This window comes from Canis lupus, chromosome 20 (assembly GCF_011100685.1).
Source record: "Canis lupus familiaris isolate Mischka breed German Shepherd chromosome 20, alternate assembly UU_Cfam_GSD_1.0, whole genome shotgun sequence".
Lineage (NCBI taxonomy): Eukaryota > Metazoa > Chordata > Mammalia > Carnivora > Canidae > Canis > Canis lupus.
In genome coordinates this window covers 23,058,554-23,084,827 of record NC_049241.1, presented here as the reverse complement: position 1 = coordinate 23,084,827, position 26,274 = coordinate 23,058,554, and the positions used below count along the sequence as shown (strand labels likewise).

Genomic DNA, 26,274 nt, shown 5'->3' with positions numbered 1-26,274 from the left:
AGTTAAGGGAACTATCAACTTGGCTGGGTATTCCTACAAAGGACAAAAGGGACTGTGATTCATTGTTTATGGTGAGCCCAGCCAGTGGACTGGTACAGGTCAGAGATCTGAGGCTGCAGGTAGGGTATATGGATTAAGGGGGAAGGGTCATTGGGCCCTGTTTTTCTGGTGAAACAGCAGCACTTTGGTATAAAAAAAAAATATGCCAATGGATTTGACTCAAAATACCCTTGCCTGGGAAGTCTGAAACTCAATTTCAAGCAACTCTTGCGAATTCCTAATAGCTGTTTTCTTGAGGGTCAGGCACCCTGCTAAATGTATTTCCTGCATTTTATAGAGAAGAAAAAACTGAGGCCCTTTGACAGAGGCATTATTTCTAATTCTAGAGCCCCTTCATCTGCCATTAAATTAATCTCTCTCCCTCACACCAGAGATCTGTAGTAGAAACAACCAGAGGTAGAGAGGCAGTGACAAAAGTAGGAAACATAGCAAGTTCACATTACAAACTCTTCTATCAGGCATATGCAATACCGCATGATTAGGTCACCGGACCATTTCACTCTCAGCGGAAGTGGCTAGACATTGTGTCTATTCCACATGAAGACCACCATTTCTGATTCTGGCCAAATACTGTGCTACTACCCAATTACAGTCCCATCAAAACCACTAATATATAAATGAAGAATTGTGATCTAGAAGAACCGTAAGCTATTTAAATCAGAAGGTGCCAACACTGAGCAAGGAATATAGCTAAAGGGGTTATTTATTTTATCAGAGAGTGCCACTGAACTTTAGTGGATGGCTGGAGACAGTGCGGTGAAGTCTGAGAAAGCCATATTCTTTTCAGTCACAAATATTTTAAACAAATTCACCTTAAAACTGTATGGAGCTTTGTGATTTTTAAAGCCCTTTTACATACTGTTCCTCTTTCAATTATCCCAACCACCTTCAGAATCAGGAAGGGGTGGCAGATGGCCAGAAAGGAAAACAACTGTAAAAGAGAGTGAGTAAAATGAGGGAGGAGGTACTAGAATCTAGACTTCCTCCTCTGTCTCTACAAGTCTTTCTACTGTACCACAACTTATAATAATAGCTTAGATTAACATATGCTACTTAGAGTTTGACCAGATTCAAAGTTCTGACCAGTCATTCATTATCTTCTGAATACCTTAGGCTGATCCCAAGTAGATATAAAGACAAATAAGAGATGGTTCCCAGCCCTCGATTTAAAATTCCATCTGCAGGATTGCAAAAGTTATATAAATGTTGACAGAGCTTAGTTATATTTACACAGAGTTACAGCTGAATTTAAAATACTTTTTTTTTTTTTTTTATCTTTAAAATAGTTCTCTTAGGCAGATTCTCTGCCACTCAGCAGTGGGAACCTATGTACTCCTGACAGGGGCTGGGGCTACATGGAAGATTCTGCAGAAGCGCAGAGGACAAGTGATCTGTCGAAGTGTGAGTGCGTGGTGTGTTGGGACGGGGAGTGGCCTGCCTGGAAGCCGGAAGACCCATGTGGCTCAGTGAGGGGTCAGCAAAGCAGCACAAGACACCCTGCTGAGCAAGGTGATCTGAGAAGCAAGCTTCGGGGGCTCTCAAGGCCAACTCCAGATTAGACTTGATTCCCCAGGCAGCAGGGAGCCATGGAAAGCTTCTGCACAAGGGCGTACCATAAACCAGGGGAACCTGTGTGCCTAGGACAGCTGGTCTGGCAGGTGATAATAAACAGTTGGGGGCAGAAAAGCGTCTGAAAGAGACCCCTTGAAATATTAAGGTGAGAAATATGGGAATAGATTCCCTACAGAGGAAATAATCTGATTCATTCTATGTCAGCTTCTCAGTAGAGAAATGCAAGTCCTTACTGGCTTCATGGGGTCCCAAGATAATTCTGATGCCAAATATCGAAAAAGGAGCTTGAGGGGGAAAAAAAGATGGATTCAGGCATTTGTCACAGAAAACTATGCCAATTCTTAACTACAGAAAAATAAAATGTTTTCACAGTATTTTGTTTAAGGCTTTAAATTTATTTAAATAAAAGAAGAAAGCACGTATGATCAAGCTCTTGTGAAATTATCATTTTTCTTTCATTTAACTGGGAAATATGGAGTGATTCTTCTGAAGACAGATATTATAGGTTCCTTAAAAGTCACCTGCCCTGAAATGTAAAATATTTCTATTTGCCAAAAAAAATCATTTTTCATATCTAGTGAAGAATGACACTGGAAAGAAGGTCTCTCCAAGTGTTAGAAACTTACTTACTTAACAGCAAATGTTCTATCAGAAAAGAAAGTCTTAATGAGAGCCACCATAGTAGCCACAATAAAAGTTTCAAATTCCTTTATGCATTAAAGACTGACTAAGGACCTTGCAGCTAAGGTGAGAAGGTGAGAACCAATCGAGGGTTTCACCCACCAGTGCATAAGGTGATTAAATAGCCCCAGAGTTCAAGCTTCGAGTGCCTACTGAGCTAGGCTTTGAGCTGAGACAAAGGACCCAGAAGTAGGATTTTATAAAATAACTCTTGAGAACATCTGCCCACTTAACTGAGCCTTGTCTCCATAGGAAAATAAGTTTGTAGGAGGTATCTATTTTATCCTGTTACAAAATACCATAATATACATGAGATGAGAAAGTGTCTTGTCACTTCTATTTTTAAAATAAAAATTCTTTAGAAAGCCTCATGCCTTTCTGACTTGGGAAAATACAAAACATCCCTATCTTCAAGCTGCCAACCTGTAATGAATTTCTAGTTTTATGCAGAAAGGAAGGGAAAAAAAAAATAGTGAAGCTCTGGTTTTATGGTAGTGACTTGTGTTTTCTGTAATGTTGTTTTCTAGGTGAAAATGTAATGGGACCAATTAGCTATCTTGTTCCTGGTGCATTTTCTGTTCTCTCTGTTGTATAAAATAGATGGAGATTTTTTTTTCTATCCCTTGTCCCAATTAAATATTACTCCATGAAATAAAACACAATGTGTATTCATATAGCTATTTCTATAAACCCACTTTCGAGTAAGACTAACAAATAAACAGGCTCACTTCTTGGGAGCTGGTCTTTCATTTTTTGATTCAGTTTAGTTGCATTTACAGAGTTAAGGCTTTTCTAAAGAAAAGTGTATTTTTACACTGAAACTACAGACAGAAAGATGAAGAACACATCTTCCTAGAATATATACACTGTCTTAAAAATGGAAACAATCACAAAAAAATATGCTCTGAGATTTTAATATACTTTAGCTGTTTTGCTCTTAACGTTATTTCAAGATGCTCTTTGCAAATTAACAAATGGCTTAAAGTTAATAAACCTTTCTTTAATGTTAACTTTAAATATAGGCAGGGGAAAAGACCTGCTAATTTATATTTTGTGATTTCAAGAAAAGAAGCCATTCCACCCTGACCCAGGTAACATGGAAAAAAGCAGTCCCGAGAACATGATTTTTTGCTAAAGGATTCTTACTTGTTCACACACTTCACACATAACAAGATATTGTTATTTCCACAAAGTATACAGACTACTGAGTGAGCCTGTGGATAGATAGATCTAGGTTTGTCTTCTCCACAAAGTGTGAGCTCACAGAAATACAACCCTGCCAGGCCCTGACCTACCTGAAAGGCAGAGTTTCTTGACCTTAGCACATTAAAGGCTTGCTAATTCCTGATGGTAGGGGTATACACTGCACACTCTAACACAGTGACCAGCATTCCAGGCCTCTAGCCACTAAATGCCAGTAGCACCCTCTCCCCCAGTATAACAACCCGAAATGGCTCCAGACATCATCAAATGTTCCTCAGAGTAGCCAAAATCACCCCTGGGTAAGAAACATTGATCTATGGTCATGGAGATATACTCAGCTCAAAATGGGAGGCTGAGCTAGTTCAGCAGACCTCGTAATCCTTACTACAGAGTAAACACAATGCCAGCTCTATTCCTTATATGCCCTCCTGGAGCCTGCACTGTGGGCAATCCTACAAGTCAAAAATTTGCATATTCTCTCTCTGAATCTCGTTTTCTCTGGCTCAGTCTCACTACTCTCGCTCCCACACACAACTCCTGGCTACTCCAGGGCTCACCCAGAAGCCTATGCTGACAACCTACCTGACCTGTCAAATTCAGAGATCACATTTTTCCTTTTCAGCAATTGTAGGGTATTTGATAAGACCTTTGCTCACTTAATACCCTTTCTTACTGGCATATTCTCTTTCATCCACTCTCCCAGAATGCAGGAATTACATCCTCAAGTTTGAGCTGATGGAAAATTTCTAACAGTGAAGGCTCTGGAGGAGTCTCCAGCCTCATCTTCGACCACTTCAGATCCTGACCGAGACATTTCTAATTCCCACAGTTGCCCCCACTCATTCTCACACGCTTTACCCGACTCTACCACTTGGTTCCCTCCTGCCTGGTAAAACCAGACCCAATGGTTCTCATAGGATATCATCCCTGACCCCTTCTCTGCTCTCTCTTCCTGTACCTTCATTTCCTAGAGTTCTTTTTTGGAAAGTAGGACCTGAGGCTAATTAGCATCCTATTCCCCAGCATCTACGACATTCCAGGCACAATGCACTGAATTAAAACTCAATGAACCAACATATGCAAAAGGTGCCTGTCCTTTCATCTCCCCCAGTTCTTTGGTAAAGTAATCTTTCTGTCATTCACCCGACCGCCACAGGGAAAAGCTCAAAAAACCGCTTGCTCTTTTAAGTGGCACAGAGAACATACCCAATTATACAACTTTGTAAGGCTGCATCTTGAAGACAGACTCCCTACCTCATCACACAGCCTGTGAAACCACGTAAGTTGTCTGCAGTACGCACAGGAACCCTCAACCCTAACCAAGTGGCTTCCAACATCTCAGAAAACAAATTCAACCATCATCAAAAGAAAACAAATGGTTTCAAAAAGCAGCTGCCTCCCATTCCTCAGCCTTTATCAGCCTTTTTTAAACCCAATAGTTAGAAAGCAGTCACTCTAACGAAATAAATGAAGCCTTGTCGTATTACACATTTATCTCCTTTTATCATAAACCATTCAGCATTATCTCTGAAGAGTGGTATTTTGATAAATGTGTAGAATACAGTTCATGTCATTAAACAGCCTTGTATCTATACCAGTCGAAGATTCAAAAGGGAACATGGTTACCAGCTACACAGTTGTCTGTTTTAGGACCCTAGTAACCATGGCTTTAATCAAGTAAATCCCCGCCCCTCCTCCCAAATCTGAAATGTAGTATTGAAATGTGGCTGTACTCCACAAGAGGATTTTATAAGTTAATTACAACGAAAAACAAAACAAAAAAACAGCTGATTTTTCTCCCTTTTTAACTAATAAAAACTATGATTTTTATAGAAAAGCAATGAAAACACTAGATAAGCATCTCTGCTGTGGATTAGCAGAAATGCATAAGTATATGCCACTTTCTGTGCTAACATTAATTAGTGCCCTGCTCCAATGTCTTCTTGCCTTTGTTTTAATTTAAATGTAAATTTAAGTGAATTTTATATTTTAGATCCTCTCCACATTCTTATTGACAAATAAGATAACAGGAACATAGCAGGAGAGACTAGGTCTTTCCATAAGCCAACTAGCAGCATGATACTGCATAATTATTGTGGGATAAAGATTATTATGGGATAAAGCTAAAAAGCCCTAATGGAAACATTCAGATAAGGAATAGAAGATCAGGGGGATAGGAAAGCACACATCATAACTAGAGTCTAAACTACAACTTCCTAGACCTCCTCTGTGACTTCGGCCCAATAAACATTTATTGGACACCTACTGTTTGCCAGGCTAAGTGCAGGGGATACAATTATTAAGATACAATCACAATCCTATCCTTCAGAGTTTGGGTATTCTCTGGCTGCAAATGTAGTACTCATAAGTTACATATGTATAGGAAGCTGATCCTGCACTGTCCAACAGGGATGCTTAGTCACAGGTTCCCACTTCAATCTAAATGCATGCCAGTCACTCCTCCAATGCTCAATAGCCACGTGTTTAGTGGTTACCAATCATACTGGACATGTGTGCATCAACACATAGCTAAGAGATATACAGAAAGAATATGATCATCATCACGGAACCTTCCACTACACAGACTCGGCTCAGACACCAAATTATTGACCTCTATCACTTACTGATCCTGTAACACTGAGGAAATCATTTAGTTAGCCTATGAGTCTGTCTTGTCTCAGACATAACTGCAATGTCCTTCAGTAAAGGAATGGCTAAACAAATTATAGCCTATCCATACAATGGAATGGTGTGGAGCAATTAAAAATAAACAATAGGTCACTATGTACTGCACACGAAGATCTCCACAACCTAATATTGATAGGTTGGATTAAGAAATATTCAATGTGATACCATTTGGGTAAAACACATTCATACTGAAATGTGCCATATTTTCTGGAGACCTATCTTAAATACACAAATATACGAAAAAAAAAGTATTGACATTTTTGTAGTTATTTTGACAGTGGTGCACAAAGGGGATTTGGTCCATATAATAAATGTATACAAGAATTAAAAACAAGCTACAGGAGAGTAAGGTATTAATATCTTCTTTACTAAGAGAAAGATACTAAATATAATTGTCATGCCATCTCTATGCTTTCCAGATACCGAAAGAAGTGCTCTGAGATAAATGTGTAAGACTTTTTAGATCTAAAGATTTGATGCTGGATACAGTATGTCATAATTCATAAGTTCTTGAAGAAGTTTAAAATCTATAGAGCAAGGAAACACAGTTGTTACCACTAATTTGAAAACAATCTGTGATTACTGAATACGAATCGGTTCTCTACCATGCTCAAAGTCATTCATGCACCAGCCAATGCGAGGGAGGAAGGGAAGGTGGGGCATTAAGAGAAATGAGAGATCCAGTTCCCATCCTCAAGCAACCTGCAGACTAATGGGAAGGCACACACTCAAAAAGATCTTAAAACAGAATGGGATACATGCCATGACCTGGAAGTACAGGGAGATACAGGAGCATACAGCAGCTATGGAAGGAAAGTTGCAATCAAGTAGACAAAATGTGTGTTGTGGGGAAGAAGGCAATGATTCAGGCAAAGGACATAGGAGAAGTGCAGAGATAAAAGGGAACATAAAGGAGCCCCCTTGGACGTCGGGAGTGTAGCTGAAAGAGGAGGGAGACAGAGTCAGACTATGCAAAGTTTAATAAGCCATGGTAAAGAATTTGGATTTTATTTTAAAGACAGTGGGAAGTCACTGAAGTGTGGTTTTAAATACAAGAGTGTCATGATGAGTTCTGCTTTTGTAGAAGGCTGCAGGGTAGAAAATGAGAGACAGGAGTAGTAAGGTTGGCAAAATGTAACGTGAGCCCCTAGACAGCAGGTGGCCGTGGCACAGAGAATCTTGAGACAGACCAAGGAGGCAAAATAGGTACAGTTTGGATTCAGTTGATGGAGAAAATAAACATGCTGAACTGTCTCAGTGGGAAAGATAGGAACTTAGCAAATTTCTTTTAAATATCTTTTTTTTTCAAATGTTAAAGACGTTCATCTTCTTTTATAGATCCACAATCCTTTATCTGTTATACCCAAATCCCAAATGCTCAGAAAATGGACAGGAGTTCTATATGATGGGTGCAAAACCTGATTTGAATTAACATGAGCTTCTTCACCTTGCCCTATCTCGTTCTGCAAGAATATTCTACATATTTCACTGTAGGAATACTAGCATCTGTGACAATAGCATACAACTGGAAAAGACATTAGGTTTGTTAGGGAATAGATGCTGTACATACTAGGCTACCTTTAAAAAATCTGAATTCGGCAATGCATTCGGCCCCCAGGGTTTCTGTGAGGAACTGTAAATGGTAAGTTGGCCATATCCACTTTCCAGCTTTAACTAGTGACCATCCGACCATAAATTTGTGCCTGTGTTTGATTGGGGAGGCGGGATATGGGTCAGTCGATTATTATTCTTGATTGTGCAATTCTGGAGTTAAAAATGTATATGTGTATTTTAACGGCTGACCTTGAGACATGCATCAAATAAGACTGGGAGCATTCATTTTCAGGAGTTTTCATGCCACTGTAGAGAAACTGCTACAGGGCTTAACCTCATGTACCCGTTCTCCTGGGGATTGATAACTTATTTCTAACAAGGTGTGTGCTAGAAGAAGCCAAGGGCATCAAAAGAAATCCATCTCAGGCCTCTACCTACAACCCATCAACATTCATTCATTAAAAAAAAAAATCCTTTAGGCACAGTACTCAGCTTGGGGTTTTGGAGACCACAAATAAATGACATGTGATCCCCAAACTATTCTCAGGGAAATTGCTCCAAAGAAGATGTTTTATAAATGCTTGCTAAAATAGCAAATTAGATATAAAGAGAATATTAATCTGTAACCTTAAAAAAGGTCAAAAAAATAAGCAGCTAATCGCTTTTGAGCTGAGAGCTTGAAATCAGGGAGGAAAAGTATATCTAGGGAAGCAACTGCTTTGATGGATAAGTTTTGGAGAGACAGCCGGGGAAGAAAAAAAAAGAATCAAAAGCATATCTTCCTGATTGTCTAGTAATAGAACTCCCCATTGGGACCCCTTGAGAAATATCATTAATAACTTACCTTATTCACCAAGCAGTGCGCGGAGTTACAATGATGTTCGCTTTTGGAACAACACTAACCCAGAAGCAGCCTAGTTTTCTTTGAGTTGCAAAGACAGTAAAGCAAGGAGGTTCTTGGTAGTTTGAGGTACTTTTGCAATATTAAAGAAACTGACCAGAAAAAGTCTTACCTTCAACACAAGAAGGCTGAGCCCGAGTTGTGCCAGCAACCTGTCCTGGGAAGCAGGAGCACTTGACTGTTTGTGATCGCTCTTCTATGCGGTTCTTGTTACAGCACCTGTGCACAGCGACCACCTCACAGGTCCCTTGCTTGATTTGGTGGTGACCTGGGATAAAGGGGGAAAGAAACAGACCTAGTATTGTTAGGAAAAAATGAAGCTACCAAGTATGTGAACAATGCCATGACTATATCTTCCAGCTTCTTGTACCATGCCTAGGAATCTCTGTAACTTTTTGTTTAGATATAATTTTATACACACACACACACACACACATATGTATGTATGTATATAAAGATGTTAAGAATAGTGCAAAAAATTCCTGTGATCCTGTGTTAGACAGAAATTCAGCCTCCAGGACCTTTAACCCCTGGCATCACACCCACAGCTATGTTATGTGACTTATATGGCAAAAGAGATTTTGTGGATATAATTTAAATCACTAACTGGTTAATTTTAAGAAAAGGAAATTATCCTGGATTGTCCAGATCGAGCTAATGTGCTCCCGTGAGCTCTTAAAAGCAGAGAAATGGAACAGAAGGGAAAGTCAGATTGAAAACATGGTGGTGGGGGGGGGGGGGGCAGGCACCTGGGTGACTCAGTGGTTGAGCATCTGCCTTTGGCTCCGGTAGTGATCCCAGAGTCCCGGGATTGAGTCCTACATCAAGGAGCCTGCTTCTCCCTCTGCCTGTGTCCCTGCCTCTCTCTGGGTCTCTCATGAATAAATAAGTAAAATCTTAAAAGAAAACAAAACATGAGGGGAACTTGAAACACCCTGCTGGCTTAAAGATAGAGCAGTCAGAAGGCAAGGAAATGGGGACTTCAGTCCTACAACCACAAGAAACCAAGTTCAGCCAACAAAATGAATACAGGTTGAAGCAGATTCTTTCCCAGGCCCTCCGTAAAAGAATACAGGCCTGCTGACACCTTGATTTTAACCCAGAGGTCAGATGCTGAGCAGGGAATCCAGTCAAACTGTGTCAGACTTCTGACCTACAGAAAAAGCCACTATATTTGCAGTGATTTGTCACAGCAGCAATAACATCTTTTACCCAGATTCACTATTGTTAACATGTGACCCTATTTGTCTTGTCATTCACTCTCTTTCATGTATCTTTCTGAGCCATTCGAGAGTAACTTGCAGATATGATATCCCTTGACCCTTTGGTAACACTTCAGTGGGTATTTCCTAAGATCAAAAGCATTCTCCTACATAATTATCAAAATCAGGACATTTAACACTGATACAATGCTATTATATAAAGCTATTACATAATCTGCAGGTTTGCCAGTTGTCCTAATAATGTCCTTTATAGACATTATTCCCCTTTTTTCAGGATTCAACTCAAGGACCCACATTGTATTTCATTGTCACATTTCTTTAGCCTTCTTTAATCAGAAAGCATTTTTCAGCCTTTATCCTTCTTGACATTTTAAAAAAAATACATGCCATTTATTTTGTAGAATGTCTGTTAGTGGGTCCAACGGCCCTGGTCAAGTCTTCAAAGACTCCAACCCCAGCCAACTGCTGAACTGCAATCTGATAACCCTGAAGCAGGACCACCCAGCGAAGAAATTCCCAAATTTCTGATGCTGACAGACTGTGTGAAGTAATATATGTTGATGGTTTTAAGCTTCTAATAACGGTTTGGGCCAATTTGTTACACAGCAATAGATAACTAATAAACCAAATCTGGCTCTATCAGGATTGAAGAGACTTACCTCTGCTCTGATAAAAATTATGTAAACAAGATTGTGCAGGCAATGTTTAGAAATTATTAATAAAATACAATGTGGGGCACCTGTGTGGCTCGGTCAGTTAAACATCTGCCTTTGGCTCAGGTCAGGATCTCAAGGTCCCATAAAGTATTAGGATCCTGCTAGTAGGGAATCTGCTTCTCCCTCTCACTCTCCCTCTGTGCTCGCTCTCTCTCTCAAATCTTAATAAAATAAAATCTTAAATAAAATTCTCTCTCTTATCTTAATAAATCTTAAATAAATAAAAATAAAACACAACCTTTTGAAGCACCCATGAGCACCCTCAATTTCCACATACACTATTGACAAATAAATATCTCATCTACTCATTAAAACAGGTTTCCCCAAAGATTCCCAGGGGCTAATACTTTGCTTGGTTTCTGTTGTTTGTTGCATGTACTTCAAATCACAAAACCAGTTTAAAAAATCTGAATTATGGAATATTTTCATCGATAAATCGAGCCCTCCCACAAAACCACCTCTGTATTCTGAAAATTTTCTAGCCCTTTCTTTGCATACTGTATTAAAATGTGGGTGGGAGCAAGATTCAATTACTGGCAAGAACAAACAGTAAGGCAAAGTTTCATTTGTGAAAACACATAAAAGCATGGAACCAGTACCCAGAGAATCAAACCACCGTCATGAGAGAAAGTTTTCAATCTCCTAAAGAAGAAAGCATAAAGTGATTAAAACTATAACCCTTAATAAATGTACACAACCAGAGTGCTGATTTCCCACAGGTAGTTGCATACAGTTGTAAAAAATAAATAAAAATGAATTGTAATTACAATGTTGGGAACGTAATACAGGTATTTGGTGCTGAGTAAGCAGAACGACAAGGACTGGGAAGAGTTCAGCAGGAGACCATGTCTCTGGTTTACAGTTGTAGGTGAGCACCTTCAGGTCAAACGTCCCCTGAATGACTAGCCATGGAGGGGAGGGCCACAGTGAATTCATCCTCAGTCCTCCAAAAGCACCTTCCCCTCCCTGTTGGCCACTGTCACAGTTTGCCCAGTGGCCACAATGAAGGACCACAGGCTGGGCAGCTTAAACAGCAGATCAAGGTGCCAGCCAATTGAGTTCCTGGTGAGAGCTCTCTTCTTGGCCTGCAACAAACTGTCTTCTCTGTCATGACGTGGCAGAACAGAGTGCCCTGCTGTCTCCTCCTTTCTTTTTTTTCTCCAGAAAATTACTAGCTCTCCCAGATCAGGGTGCCACCCTTATGACCTCATTTCACCTTGACTTCTTCCTCACAGACTCAGTCTCCAAATATAGTCATATAGTCATACCTATGAATTGGGTGGGTGGGGGGACACACACATATTCAGTTGATATATCAGCCATGTACATTAATTAGGTTTTAAATGACCCTGGGGGGTCATGAAGGCAGCACTACACTTCATTAAGAAAATAAAAGAAATGCATTTTAGTAACTTAGAATAGTTGAGAAATGGTTGCGACATTCACCAATATTATAGTTGGCTTAGAATTTTGCTATTTAGATAACCATCCACAAATGCAAACAGATTTTCTTCCTCCTCAAATTTGTCTCTGAGTAATCAACCTGCAATGGTCTAGGATTTTATTCACTTATATAACACTGACTATAGGACCGCATTGATTTTTAAGATACATGCTTTTCTCATCTTTAAACATTTCAGGTCTCACAACTGATAGCATCTTATCATTGTAATTGGCAATGCTTTTCTTTCTGAGAAATACACAAAATAGCAGTGTATCTCATAGTTGATGGCATCTTAGATTTGATAAAACAGGGTAGGTTGCAGGCACTATTTTAAATCCTTTACAAATACTCTCCTATGTGATCTTTAAAAATGCTACAATGTAGGTACCATTTTTCTTCCTTTTGTACATTTAACAAAATGTACACACACTAATTTGCCCAAGGTCACACAACTAGAAACTAAAGAGGATAGATGCAAACCCAGGCAGTGTCTATATGGTCATAGAATGCAGAGAAAGGCAGTAGCCAATATCTCACTAACTGGAGCCAAATGGCATTCCCCACCCACCTCTCAGCAAATCACAAGACATGGCTAAGTTTCCCACAGAAAAACAACTTTCCTACATGATGACAGTGTGGAGGGGACTCCATACAGGCACTATTTCTAGTCATTTGTGGACTGTTGAGACTGGACTGTGGTCTTTGAATAACAATGTGCCTCATTTCTTTGTAATCTGTAGTTCCTGACCCAGGAGGTAAGTATTCAGAAACAAGTATTTCAAATTGCTCAAGGAATGATGGCGGAAGACAGGAATTGTGGGCTACTATACACAGAAATCACAAAATATATACTTGGCTTGAGCAGTTCATCATGTATTAGGGTTCTCCGAAGAGAAAGAACCAACACAAAGCAGATATATAAACATAAGGAGATTATAAGAAACTGGCACATGTGATTACGGAAGCTGAAAATTCCCAAGACTGAGTCAGCAAGATGGAGACTCAGGGAAGCCAAGAGTTCAGTTCCCGTCTGGTCCAAAGGCTTGAGACCCATGAGAGCGAATGTTGTCATACTAGTTCAAAGACTGGCAGGCGCAAGACTCAGCAAGAGTTGACATTTCAGTTTGCAAAGGCAGGAAAAGACTAATGTCCCAATCCAAAATCAGGATGAATACTCTCTTATTCAGGGCAAGGTCAGTCTTTTTGTTCTACTGAGGCCTTCAGCTAATTGGATGAGGCCTACTCACAGTAAGGAGGGCAATTTTCCCTACTCAATCTATTTTTTTTTTTACATAATCTACTCAATCTATTAATTCAAATGCTAAACTCATCCAAAACAACCTTAAAAAACCACACAATAATGTTTAATCAAATTGGGCGCCCCAAGACCCAGGCAAGTTGTTATATAAAATTAACCACCATAAACATCACAGAACTATATAGTTACCTGCTAGGTGGGGGAAAAAACGAAATCTTTTAAAAGAGACAAGAAATTAAAGGCTTTCATGGTAAACTTAGTTCTCTGGAAAGGTACAGGAGGGATCCTTGTTCAATAAGATTAGTACCAAAGAGTGGCCACTGCAAGTAAATTCAATTAAAACAAAGATACATCTCTTATTTCAATGTTCCCAGCAGGAAACATTTCGGTTGGGCATCCATCTTGAAAACTAAAGCTAAATACACAGAAGTATTGAGAGTGAGAGATTGTAGCTCAAACTTCTCATATGGGATTTACCTTACAGTTTCAAAGTGTGAATTGAGATAGTAAGACTAAGTTATCCCAAAGTAAAGCTGCTCTCTGAAGCAAAACTGGTCAAACAGAAAACAAAACACTATTCTCTTTATGCCGTCTCCTTATCTCTGTCAGCTGCTAGGCCATTTCCCTTCCAGTTTTGTCTGGGTAGGTAGAAGGGAGGATATTTACTTCTATTTATTTAACCAATAATTCGATACAGTGTACTATGTACAAGACACAGTTATCAGTGCTCTTGGAGACATGTAGGTGGGGAAACTTAAAATTGTTCTTTGATTCCCTTCTACACTTTTGACCATGCAATCAGGTTGCATTTTTTTTTTTTTTTCAAAAAATGGTGACTTAAAATATTGGCAAGACTATAAAAGGTAAGATACCTAGCTCCTCACTCACCTGAAGTTAATGTGGACATCATTAAACGCATGATGATAATTCACAAAACAATAATTTATTACTTTGGGATGGCTATAAAAGATGAATTAACTTTATCTAGAGAGTAAATTGTTTAAACACTTATCTTTTTTTTTTTTCAGATTAAATATATTTTTAAGAAAAGTTGCAAACAACAAAGGAAGTGCCCATTTGTCCCAGTGCAGGTCAGGGTCATTCCATTGTTAAAGAGATAAAATACAAAACCTCATTTGCAATAGGAGTTCTTCCATCGAAACTACTTGAAAGCTGATAGAGAGTCGGGGAGGCATCAGATTAGGGTGACTTCATGCTATTATTTCCCTTGGATCCTTTCCCTTTTGTTCAAATCCCTTCTCCCCTTCCTCCTCCTGTTCAGCTCAAGAATATACACCCTTAAAAGGAAGCCTCACACTCCAGTGATCTTCTTAGAAGGCATTTATTTTATTTGAGTGTGGTTTTTCTCTATGGCATTCTCAGCCTTTCTCTCTCTGACAGCACAACAGAGGCAAGAGAAAGCTGAAAATAATTCCCAAAATGAAAGCAGACAATTGGTAGTGCCTAGTCATTGCTTTTGGAAAACAGGCCTATTCCTGGTTATGGTTTTCTTATAATGCTCAACTTTCTCCCCCTATACCTGCCCCAAGTTGGCTTTCAGTCAAAAAGGGATAGGTCACAGTATAGATGTAAAACTATGGTAGCCATGGGACCCTCCAGCTGGACAATTCTGGTAACTAACTTACTTGTGGAAACAAATATCTCCTGGGCTCATACAATGTGCCAGGCCCTCTGCTGGAGTTGAGGACAGAGCAGTAAAGAAGAGAGATGGCAAAATAAATAAATAAATAAGTAAGAAGAGAGATGGCCTTTGGTATCAACAGGTAGAGACACCAAACAAAGTATCTCACAGTACTCCCAAAGAGGAAATGGCCTCCCTTACCTTCTGCTAACAAAAGAGGGAGCAACGGCCTTGGAGTCAGAACTGCTGAGCTAGCATGCCAACTTACAGACTTGGGAAATTCCACTGAGCCTCTCACTCTTTCTCATATATAAGTAGTTTATTATCTACCTCACATGATGGTTATGAATTTTAAAGTACTTAATGAACACAGTGAATGACTTGAAAAACCAAAGATGTTGAATAAATGACAGTTTTTTGTTGACATATTTATTCAATAAGTATTTGTTGAGTATTTACTCTGTACTGGCACATGGAAACAATGCTGAACAAAACAGGCCCCCAAAAATTCTCTTCCTCGGGGATTTTTCATATTTTAGTGAAGAAAGAAATACAAGGAAAGGTACAATTTAAAATAGGGAGGGCCGGGATCCCTGGGTGGTGCAGCAGTTTAGATCCTGGAGACCAGGGATCAAATCCCACGTCGGGCTCCCGGTGCATGGAGCCTGCTTCTCCCTCTGCCTATGTCTCTGCCTCTCTCTCTCTCTCTCTGTGACTATCATAAATAAATAAAAATTAAAAATAAAATAAAAATAAAATAAAATAGGGAGGGCCTAAGAAACTAGTAACATTTGAGTGAGAAATTAAAGCAGTAAGAAAATAAGTCCTGCAGGTATCAGAGGGAAAGAGGCCCTTATAGCTGGAGCTATGTGAGAGAAGGAAAAAATGAATAGATGATGCCAGAAAGATAATGGAGGGTAAATGGGCAGATTACAGAGGGCCTCATGGGTCACTGTTGGGGCTTGGGCTTTTACTCACAAGGGTATGGGAAGCCCTTAGAAATGATGAACTTAGAATGACCTCATCTGGCCTACATTTTTAAAAGACCTACTATGATCAGAACAGACCGAAGAAGAGCAAGGATGAAAGCAGGGACATAGCATCTGCCACAACATTCCAAATGTTGGGTTCTGGATTTACTTAGAAGGTAGAAGTGGCAGGTTTTGGTGATGGGTTAAATTTAGGATGTGAGAAGAAGAGAGGAGTCAATATTGACCCTAAACTTATTGACTTGAACACTGAAAAAGGTGGGGTTGTCCTTAAATAAATGAGAGGAAAACTAGGAGCTAGGTTGTTAAATTTTAGATGCCAATTAAATTTTAACTGGGAAAGGTCAAATAGGCAGTTAGACATTTGAGTCTGGAGTTCAGTTTTTTTTTTTTTTTTTTTTTTTTTTTTTTCAACTCAACTGCAAGTTTATTAGAAAGGCCATGATGAACCCTGAGTAACCAGCTGAGGAAGAAATGAAAAAGAGCCCCTGCCCCTCTTGGCCTGCCCCACAGGCCTCCTGTGAACTCTGTCCTGTAGCAGACTCCAGCACAAGTCAGCCAAAAAGTGCTTTCTGGATCTTCCTCCTGGGGCTTCCCAATCTCACTGCAGGGAACCCACAGCGGAGCCGGTGTAGATGCTGGTGCCTGAGCTGGAGGCTCTGGGGTCTTGGTCCTCTCTTCTGTCAGGAAGAGGTTTAGACACCCCCACCCCACCCCCAGCAGAACAGAATGGAAAAGGAGCTGACTGTGGATAGAGCAAGTTCTGCTAAACAGCCAAGGGCTCTGGAAGGTGGTGCTGGACTGCCTTGGAGGTATGTGCAGATGGCTACAGATGGCTGGTCGTGGGGTTCCCCAGGGTAGGATGCCAAAGCTCTATGGATTCTCAGCCACAGAGAGCCCTGGTGTGACTCAGTGCCCCTCCTGGGGCTGCACTGGCTCTTTCTGCTCCCAGAAAGGCAAATGGATCTTATAAAAATCCATGGCAGTTGACGCCAGTTTTTTCTTAAAAAAAGATGAGAGTTTGTAGTCTGGCTTTAAGGTGGACAGTTACTCACCACTGTAATATGGACTAGTATTTCAAGTCATGACACTGGATAAAATCCCCAAAAGAAGAATAGTAGCCAGACTATTAAAAAAAAAGGATCACTTACATGTTGAGTATGTAAGAAGAGATAAGGTAGCCAGTGGCCTAAAAAGAAGCAAAAATGAATGTGAGGGGGCAAAGGGCTGGGTTCAAGATGGTGCCATAGCAAGATCTGGAACCACATCCTCACAGACACAACAAATCTATATCTACATATGGAATAATTCCCTCTAAAAGGAACCTAAAAATTTAATGAAGAGAGCCTCCACAACAAAGGATAAAAGGACAGCAATGAGATAGGAAGAGGCAGAGACATGGACTCACCAGGAAAAAAAAAACATCCCAGCCTCAGTGAGTCACAACTGGGAAGGATTACAAAGGTATGAAACTTTTCCTTGAGAAGCACAGGATTCAAGCTTCACATTAGGCATCCCAACTCTTAGATCTTGCATAGGATAGACAAGCCCCCAAAATACCAGGCTCTGAAAATCGATGGGGATTATGTTCAGAAGAGCTATAAAACTACAAAATGGAAAAATTGTGTGAAGGAGCTCATGTGCAGAATCACTTGACCTAGAAACCAGCTCAAAAACACCAATATGAAAAGCCCTAGATAAAAGAGATCCATTTACTCATTTTAGAGCATCTGCTGGAGAGGCAGGAGACAGCAAGGACTGTCTACAGAAACTGAGACACTGGTGGGAGCCACTTTTGTGATCTCAGTCTATTTTTCCTAATATTGGCACTGAATGGGTGTCATTTTGGAATTCTCCCTCTAACTTGCTAGTACTAGTGGGTGTACCCACTGAAAGCCCCACCCACAAATGCAAAGAAGCAGTTGCTGATGTACCCCAACAATGAGCCAGGGGACAGACCCATCCACCCAACATAAGTGCACCCAAGTATTTACAGCAAATATCAACAGACATAGGGGAAAAAACTGACAATTATAGAATAATAGTAGGGCACTTGAGCACTCCACTTACATCAATACATAAATTATCCAGATTAAAAAATCAGTAAGGAAACATTAGCCTTAAATGACACATTAGACCAGGTGGAATAAATAGAACATTCCATCCAAAAGCAGCTGAATACACATTCTATTCAAGTGCAAATGGAACATTCTCCAGGATATATCACATGTTAGGCCACAAAACAAGTCTCAATAAATTCAAGAAAACTGCAACAATATCAAGCATCTTATTTGACCATAATGGTATGAAACTAGAAATTAATTACAAAAAGAAAACTGAACAATCAGTGGGTCATTGAACAAAAAGAAATAGGAAAAGAAGACCTAGAGACAAATGAAAACAAAAATATGACATACCAAAATCTTTGGGATGCAGCAAAAGTGGTTTCTAAGAAGGAAGTTCATAACAATGTAGGACTACCTCAAGAAATGGGAAAAATCTCAAATTAAAAAATCCAACTTTACACCTAAGGGACCTAGACAAAAACAAAACAAACAAACAAAAACAAGCAAAATCCAAAATTAGTAGAGGGATGGAAATACTAAAAATCAAAGTTAAAATAAATGAAATCTAGACTAAAAATATAATTTAAAAGATGAGTGATCCATTGACAAACATGCAGCCAAACTAAAAATAAAAAGGGCCTCAAAATCAGAAATGAAAGAGGCAAAGTTATAACTGAGACCACAGAAATAAAAAGTATCAAGAGAATACTATGAACAACTGCCTTCAAACTGGACAACCGAGAAGAAATGGATAAGTTTCAAAAAACACAGTCTTCCAAGATTGATTTAGGAAGAAACAGAAAATCTGAAAAGACCAATACACTAATAAGGAAATTGAAACACTAATCAAATACCTCCTAACAAACAAAAGACCAGGACCAGATGTCTTCACTGGTAAATTCTACCAAACACTCAAAGAAAAATACCTATTCTTCTCAAACTCTTCTAAAAACTAAAAGTGGGTAAAGCTTCTAAAAACATTCTATGAGGCCAGCACAATCCTGATACCAAAACCAAACAAGGATACCAAACACACACAAAAATTACAGGTCAACATTCTTAATGACTATAGATGCAAGAAACCTCAGCAAAGTACTAGCATACCCAATTCAACAATATATTAAAAGAATCATACACCACAATCAAGTGGGATTTAATCCAGTGATGCAAGGATGGTTCAACATCTGCAAATCAATCTATATATCACATTAATAAAATGAGAGATAAAAACTATATGATCTCAGAAGATACAGAAAAACATTTGATAAAATTCAACATCCATTTATGATAAAGTCTCAACCAAGTGAGTATAGAGGGAACATACATCAACATAATAAAGGTCATTTATAACAGCCCTACAGCTAATATCATATTCAGTGATGAAAAGACAAAAGCCTTTCATCTAAGATCTAGAAGACAAGGAAGACCACTTTTTCCATTTTTATTCAACACAGTATTTTAAGTCTTAGTCAAAGTGATTATGCAAGAAAAAGAAATTAAAGGCATCCAAATCAGAAAAAAAATAAAATAAAATAACAACTCACTATTTGCAAATGACATACTATATTTAGAAAACACCAAAAACCTACTGGAACTAATAAATGAATTCGCTGAATTTGCAGTATATAAAATCAATATACAAAAATTTGCACATTCCTATACACTAAAAGCAAACTAGCAGAAAGAAAAATTAAGAAAACAATACCATTTACAATTGTATCAAAAAGAATATAATACCTAGGAATAAATTTAACCAAGGAGCTGAAAAACATGTACACTGAAAACTTTAAGATGGTGATGAAAGAAATTGAAAACAATACAAATAAAAGGGAAAATATACTTTGCTCATGGACTGGAAAAATATTGTTAAAATGTCTGTTTTGCCCTAAGAAATCAGTTTAAATGCAATACTTAACCAAAACATCAATGGCTTTTCACAGAAGCAAAACAAATAATTCTAAAATGTATATGGAACTGCAAAAGGCCCCAAACAGCCAAACCAATTTGGCTGGAGAAAGAAAATTGGAGGTATCAGGCTCCCTGATTTTAAACTATACCACAAAACTATACTAATCAAAATAATATGGTACTGGCAATAGAAACAAATGGATCAATGGAAAATAACTAAGAACGTATAAACACATAAACATATATAAGGACAATCTATAAGAAGGAGCCAATAACATACAAGAGAGAAAAAAGTCTGTTCAATAAATGGTGTTGCAAAAACTGGCACATACAAAAAAAATGAAACTAGACTACTATTTATACCATACACAAAATTAATTTAGAATAGATTACACTTCAATGGAAAACCTGAAACCATAAAATTCCTCTAAGAAAAAATGGGAAGTAAGTTCCTTAAAAATCAATCTCAGGAGGGGATCCCTGGGTGGCGCAGCGGTTTGGCGCCTGCCTTTGGCCCAGGGCGCGATCCTGGAGACCCGGGATCGAATCCCACGTCGGGCTCCCGGTGCATGGAGCCTGTTTCTCTCTCTGCCTGTGTCTCTGCCTCTCTCTCTGTGTGTGACTATCATAAGTAAAAAATAAAAAATAAAAAAAAAATCAATCTCAGGAACATCTTTGTGACTCCAAAGGCAAGGGAAAAATAAACAAATGAGACTACATCAAATAAACAGCTTCTGCATAGCAAAGGAAACCATCATCAAATGATAAGGCAACCTAATGGAATGGGAAAAGATATTTGCAAACTACATATCTGATAAAATGCAAGTATGCAAAATACATAAAGAACTCCTACAGCTCAACAATTAAACACACACACACACTTAAAAAAATCAGCAGAGGATCTGAGTTTACATTTCTTCTAAGAAGACATGCAGATGGCAAACAGACACATGAAAAGATGTTAAATGTCATTAGGTAAATGCAAATTGAAACCAAAATAATGAAAGGGATTACAAGGGAAAGGAGGGGAACTGAGTGGGAAAAATTAGAGAGGGAGACAAACCATGAGAGACTCCTAACTCTGGGAAATAAACAAAGGGTTGTGCAAGGGGAGGTGCGCATGGGGTTGGGGTAACTAGATGACAGGCACGGAGGAGGGCACTTGATGGGATGAGCACTGGGTGTTATACTATATGCTGGCAAATTGAACTTCAATAAAAACAAATGAAAAAAAACTAATTAAGAAAAAATAAAAGCAAACAAAAAAACAAATTGAAACCAGAATGAGGTAACACCTCATAACTGTGAGAGTAGCTCTTAACAAAAAAAAAAATTCAGTGTGGAAGCCCTAAACTCTGAGTGACCATATTTGTAGATAAGGCATTTTCTCTTCTTTTAAGATTTTATTTATTTATTCATGAGAAACACAGACAGAGAGGCAGAGACATAGGCAGAGGGAGAAGCAGGCTCACTGTGGGGAGCCCAATGCAGGATTTGATCCCAGGGTCCTGGGATCACAACCTGAGCTGAAGGCAGACATTCAACTGCTGTGCTACCCAGGCATCCCTAGATAAGGCCTTTTCAAGGTAATTAAGGTTAAATGAAGTCTTAAGGGCAGGAACCTAATCTGGAAAGACTTTGGTGTCTTTGTAAGAAGAAGAACTACCAGACAGGTGCCCCCCTCTCCATCCAGGCACAGAGATAAGGCTATGTGATGTGACAGGGAAAAAGTAGCTATCTGCGCACCAGGAAGAAAGTTCTCACCAGAAAACAAATTTGCTGATAAGTGGATCTTGGACTTCTGGTTCCTAGAACTATGAGAAAATAAATTTCTGACGTTTAAGCCACCCAGGCTCCAGTATTTTGTAATAGTGGCCCGAGTCAACTTATTAATTCTAATTTTACAGAATGAGAAAAGGTGATGTGCTTCATTCCAAGGGGTATTACACCAACAACATGACTGGGCAAAACAAATCTTTCAGGATCACTCATGTTCCTGAAAATGTCTCTCTCCATGTGTGCATGTGTACAGGTGTGTGTCCCATAAAAATGGGGCACAGCTTTCTACAATTCATTCCAGAGCATTGGGAAATGTCAGATAAAAGACATGATCTTTGCCCTCAACTGCTGTTGGGGCTCTGGCCCCCATCTGCCTTAGTTTACAGCAACACAGATTACTACAACTCCAGACCGTATTGGAAAATGGTCTTGTTCTTAGGAAATACATGTAGTTTGCTGCTTACTTCAGAAAAAAAAAGGCAAGATAGGCAGATTTTTAATGGGGAATTCTAATATGATTGGATGTAACAGGTGGTAACTCTTGCAAGGGATATAAAGATGTTCAGTGTACTCTCCTTTCAACCTTTCTTTAGATTTTAAAGGTTTCCAAAGAAGAAGTTGGGGTTGGGGCATAGATGGAGGTAAACCAACATTACAAGAAATAACTAGAAAGCATTATAGAGATAAAGACCCCAGGTGCCTCTGTTTAAATAGCTACTCTTCCATTTCTCTATTCTGTGAGGCTTTCAACATGTGGCTTCACTTCCCTTTGCCTTTGTTTCCATATCTGCAAAATAACAAACTTTCAGAGTTTTGATGTGACCATAAAGGTCATATAGAGAGTGCCACATTGCTACTATTATTACTGCTATTATTATAAACTAAACAAGTATTAAACTGGGAAGATCTAGAAAGAAATATAAAAATTTGGATGCAATTCATTTTCTGAAAACTAGACTTCGCAGAATAAGGAAAAAATAAGTGCCTTCTAGGAGCAAAAAACCAGCATTGCAAGGCCCCTTACCCAACTGATATTCATTGAATTTGAGATATGAGATAGCAATCCTTGTTTTATTTTTTTCCATCCTGGCACATGAATCCCTTAATTTCCCCACAAATACTCATCCAGCACCTTCTTAAACCCTGAGTTCTCCCATTAGAAACCAGTTGGAGCCACCTTCAGGTATTCCCAATGATGTGAGTCATGATTCCAGGCCCTACTGCATAGGACTATACTGGACGCTCTAGTGTCTATTTCTTGGGCTTCTGGATTTACTACTGCCTAGTACTTTTACAGGTTTCAGACTCAGCAGGACCACTAGGGGACAGGAAATCAAATGAAGTGCCTCCCCGTGCCCAGTAGATTAGACCAAACACTTTTCTTCTGAAAGGGTAACGTAATTGCAGAGACGTAGAAGAGATTGCAAAAAGCCTCTCGAGTTAGAGGTAACAGATGAAGCAGAGAGCACACATTACACTTCACTTGGGTCTCTCCTCTGAGCCCCTGACAGCCTCTCCCTCTTACCTAGCATGGGTGTGTATGCACATGCACAGACATACACACACATACACACACACACACGTAGGGGGGAAGCTAAGTTAAGGTTGAAGGAAGGAAGGAAAGAAAGAGGAAGGGAGGACAAGTGAAATTGCTGTGTTCAAAGAACATGTTTAAAAAGCTATACATATAAAATAAAGTTAAAGGCAAATGAGAAAAAGATAAAAATGAAAGGACTCGTTTTAGTCCCTGCAAGTCCCTTTCAATTTCTGCATTTGTGATTTCAATAACATTTTGTACACAGGTGGATAGATTTCTTATTTGTTCAACTAAATTTGTGTGCAGAACCATCTCAGTAGACAAAAATAAGTCTATGCACATATAATGTAGAAATTGGTGATAAGCTTCTATTTGTACACATAACATATAAAATGTACATACGTATTTTTGACATTTTCCCTTAGGAAATTTTGTTCTATTTTTACTTCTAACTGAAATAGACTCCAGCAAGAAATTACATCGTGTTTTTATCATACCCTAAATAATATTTTAGGTGTTATTTAAACTCTCTTTTATAGACATTATTTTTGTTGACATATTATACATGCCATTAAATACCTAAGCCTAGAATTAAAGTAGAAAATTACCCTGACATGGCGCTATCAATCTGTTCTTAACAGCACTTAGCAGAACCAATTTTCAGGAGATGTCGTGAATTTCTTAATTCCAGTTAAAGATGGTGAAAGAACGCCTTTGTTGATCTCTCTTTCCTAGGACCCCACTAAAACTATAGTAAAGGAATACAAAAGACCCAAACTCACAAAAGCAAAGAAAGGAAAGTGGAGGTACCAGCAGCTAAGAGACATTTAATAGTCTTCTGGAAGATGGAAAGCAGGTGGATTAGCAGTGAGTGACAGACGGGCAGAAGTAGATATTGAGAGGATGAGACTGATTCATTTCCCAGGGCCTCAAAAAAGATCCTTCAAGGCATGGGCTGAAGCATCAGTATACTCAAAGTCCACTAGTCACTAAACCCTATCCATATTCAGATTCCACCATTCCCTAAGGAGGCACAACTGACCTTGGAACAACACAGGTTTGAACAGCCTGGGTCCACTTACACCTGGATTTTTTTTTTTTTTTTTTAATAAATACAGTACAGGGGCACCTGGGTGGCTCAGTGGTTGAGCATCTGCCTTTGGTTCAGGGTGTGATCCTGGGGCCCTGGGATCAAGTCCTCTATTGGGCTCCCTGTGGGGACCCCATGTCTCCCTCTGCCTATGTCTCTGCCTCTTTCTCTGTGTCTCTGATGAATAGATAAATAAAATCTTAAAAATAAATAAAGTACAGTAAATATGTTTTCTCTTTTGATTTTTTAACAAGATTTTTTTCTCTAGCTTCCTTTCTTCAAAGTATATGCTATATAATACAATGTAACATATAAAATATGTGTTAATTAGACTGTTTATGTTATCAGTAAGCTTCCAGTAAACAATAGGCTATTAGTAATTAAGTTTTTGTAGGAATCAAAAGTTATACACTGCACAGTGGTTGGTGCCCCTAACTCTTGCACAGTTCAAGAGGTAAGTGTACAAGATTTGGAGAAATTTTCTAATATGAAAAAGACTTAAAAAAGTGAAATAATAAAATGAGAGGGCAGAGAATTAATGCAAGGAACAAAGACCTAAGAGTACTAATAGTAGTTGTATGACCAAAAAAAAAAAAAAAAAGAGGAAGAGGAGGAGATGAATAGATGAATATTTACTATGTATCAGTATGTGTATATTTATGTGTGTGTGTATATATATGCCATTGTACATATTCCCTTATTAGTTTTTATATAAATATATATGAAATCCCATATTTATGGAGTATACATACACACATACACACTACTCATTAAATGTTTGACAAAAAGTAAAGTCACAAAGTCATCCATCAAATATTCAAAAAATAACCAAACAAAACAAAACCACATCTCAAATCCAGGTAATAGGATAATAAAAATAGTATGATAAAACGTTAGGAATAAGAAACACTCTTAAGAATTTTTAAATAGGGCAGCCTGGGTGGCTCAGTGGTTTAGTGCCACCTTCAGCCCAGGGCATGATCCTGGAGACCCAGGATCAAGTCCCATCTTGGGCTCCCTGCATGGACCCTGTTTCTCTCTCTGCCTGTGTCTCTGCCTCTCTCTCTCTCTGTGTCTCTCATGAATAAATAAATAAATATCTATTAAAAAAAGAATTTTTAAATAGCAAAATCAATAATTTTCCCAAAGAAAATTTCTCAGAAAATTCGAGAGAGAGAGAGAGAGAGAGAGAGAGAGTGAGTGAGAGATGGAAAGAATGAAACCATACAGGAAATACTTAGAGAAATAATCCAGTGGCCCCAAATCCTATCCTAGAGATAGAGGACAACAATAACAAAAAGCACAGTGAGAATATCACCTCCCCCAAAAAATGTGTTCAAGATCAGAAGAATGAATAACTTGAATCCAGTTAGTGCCTAGAAACACAGAATAAAGAGCAAACCAACACCATGACACACACTATCACAAAACAAACTTTTTAAGATAACAACAAAAACATACCTAAAAAAATGGTAAGAACTTTGAGAAGCTAGGATAGGAAACATTAACATGCAGAAAAGGAAATGAAACAATTTTATTAGACTTCTTAAAACCAGCACTGTATATGCTAAAAACCAAAGGAATCATGCTTTCAAAAATATAAAGGAAAATTTCTATATCAAACACAACTATCAATAAAGTGTGAAACAAAATGTATTCCAGACATCCCTTCAAACTTTAATTTTCACGAACCCAATTATTATTTAAGAATTTACAGGGGAAAAAAAAGAATTTACAAGGGGGTATGCTGTAACATAATAAAGGAATAAAGTTAGAAAGAGAGAGACATGGGAAAATAAATTCAATCCAACAGATTAGTTAAACAAACCCACAGGGTCAGTTTTTCAGCTAGCCAGAATGCAGAAGACCCCTAGAACAGGAGAGAATCTGATATGATGCATAAGCTAAAAACATTTATACATGTCAATAAACAAAACAGAAACAGTAAAACTGTCCAAGGAAA

At 38.6% G+C, this 26,274-nt stretch overlaps 1 protein-coding gene across 2 annotated transcripts in view; it reads right to left on the bottom strand.

Moving 5' to 3' along the window:
• Window positions 1-26,274, bottom strand: part of TAFA4 (TAFA chemokine like family member 4) — a 165,105-nt gene that overhangs the window by 10,762 nt on the left and 128,069 nt on the right. For both annotated transcript variants that reach the window (XM_038565883.1, XM_038565884.1), the window contains exon 4: window positions 8,772-8,927. In XM_038565883.1, coding sequence (XP_038421811.1) covers window positions 8,772-8,927 — 156 coding nt within the window. The remainder of the gene's footprint in view (window positions 1-8,771; window positions 8,928-26,274) is intronic.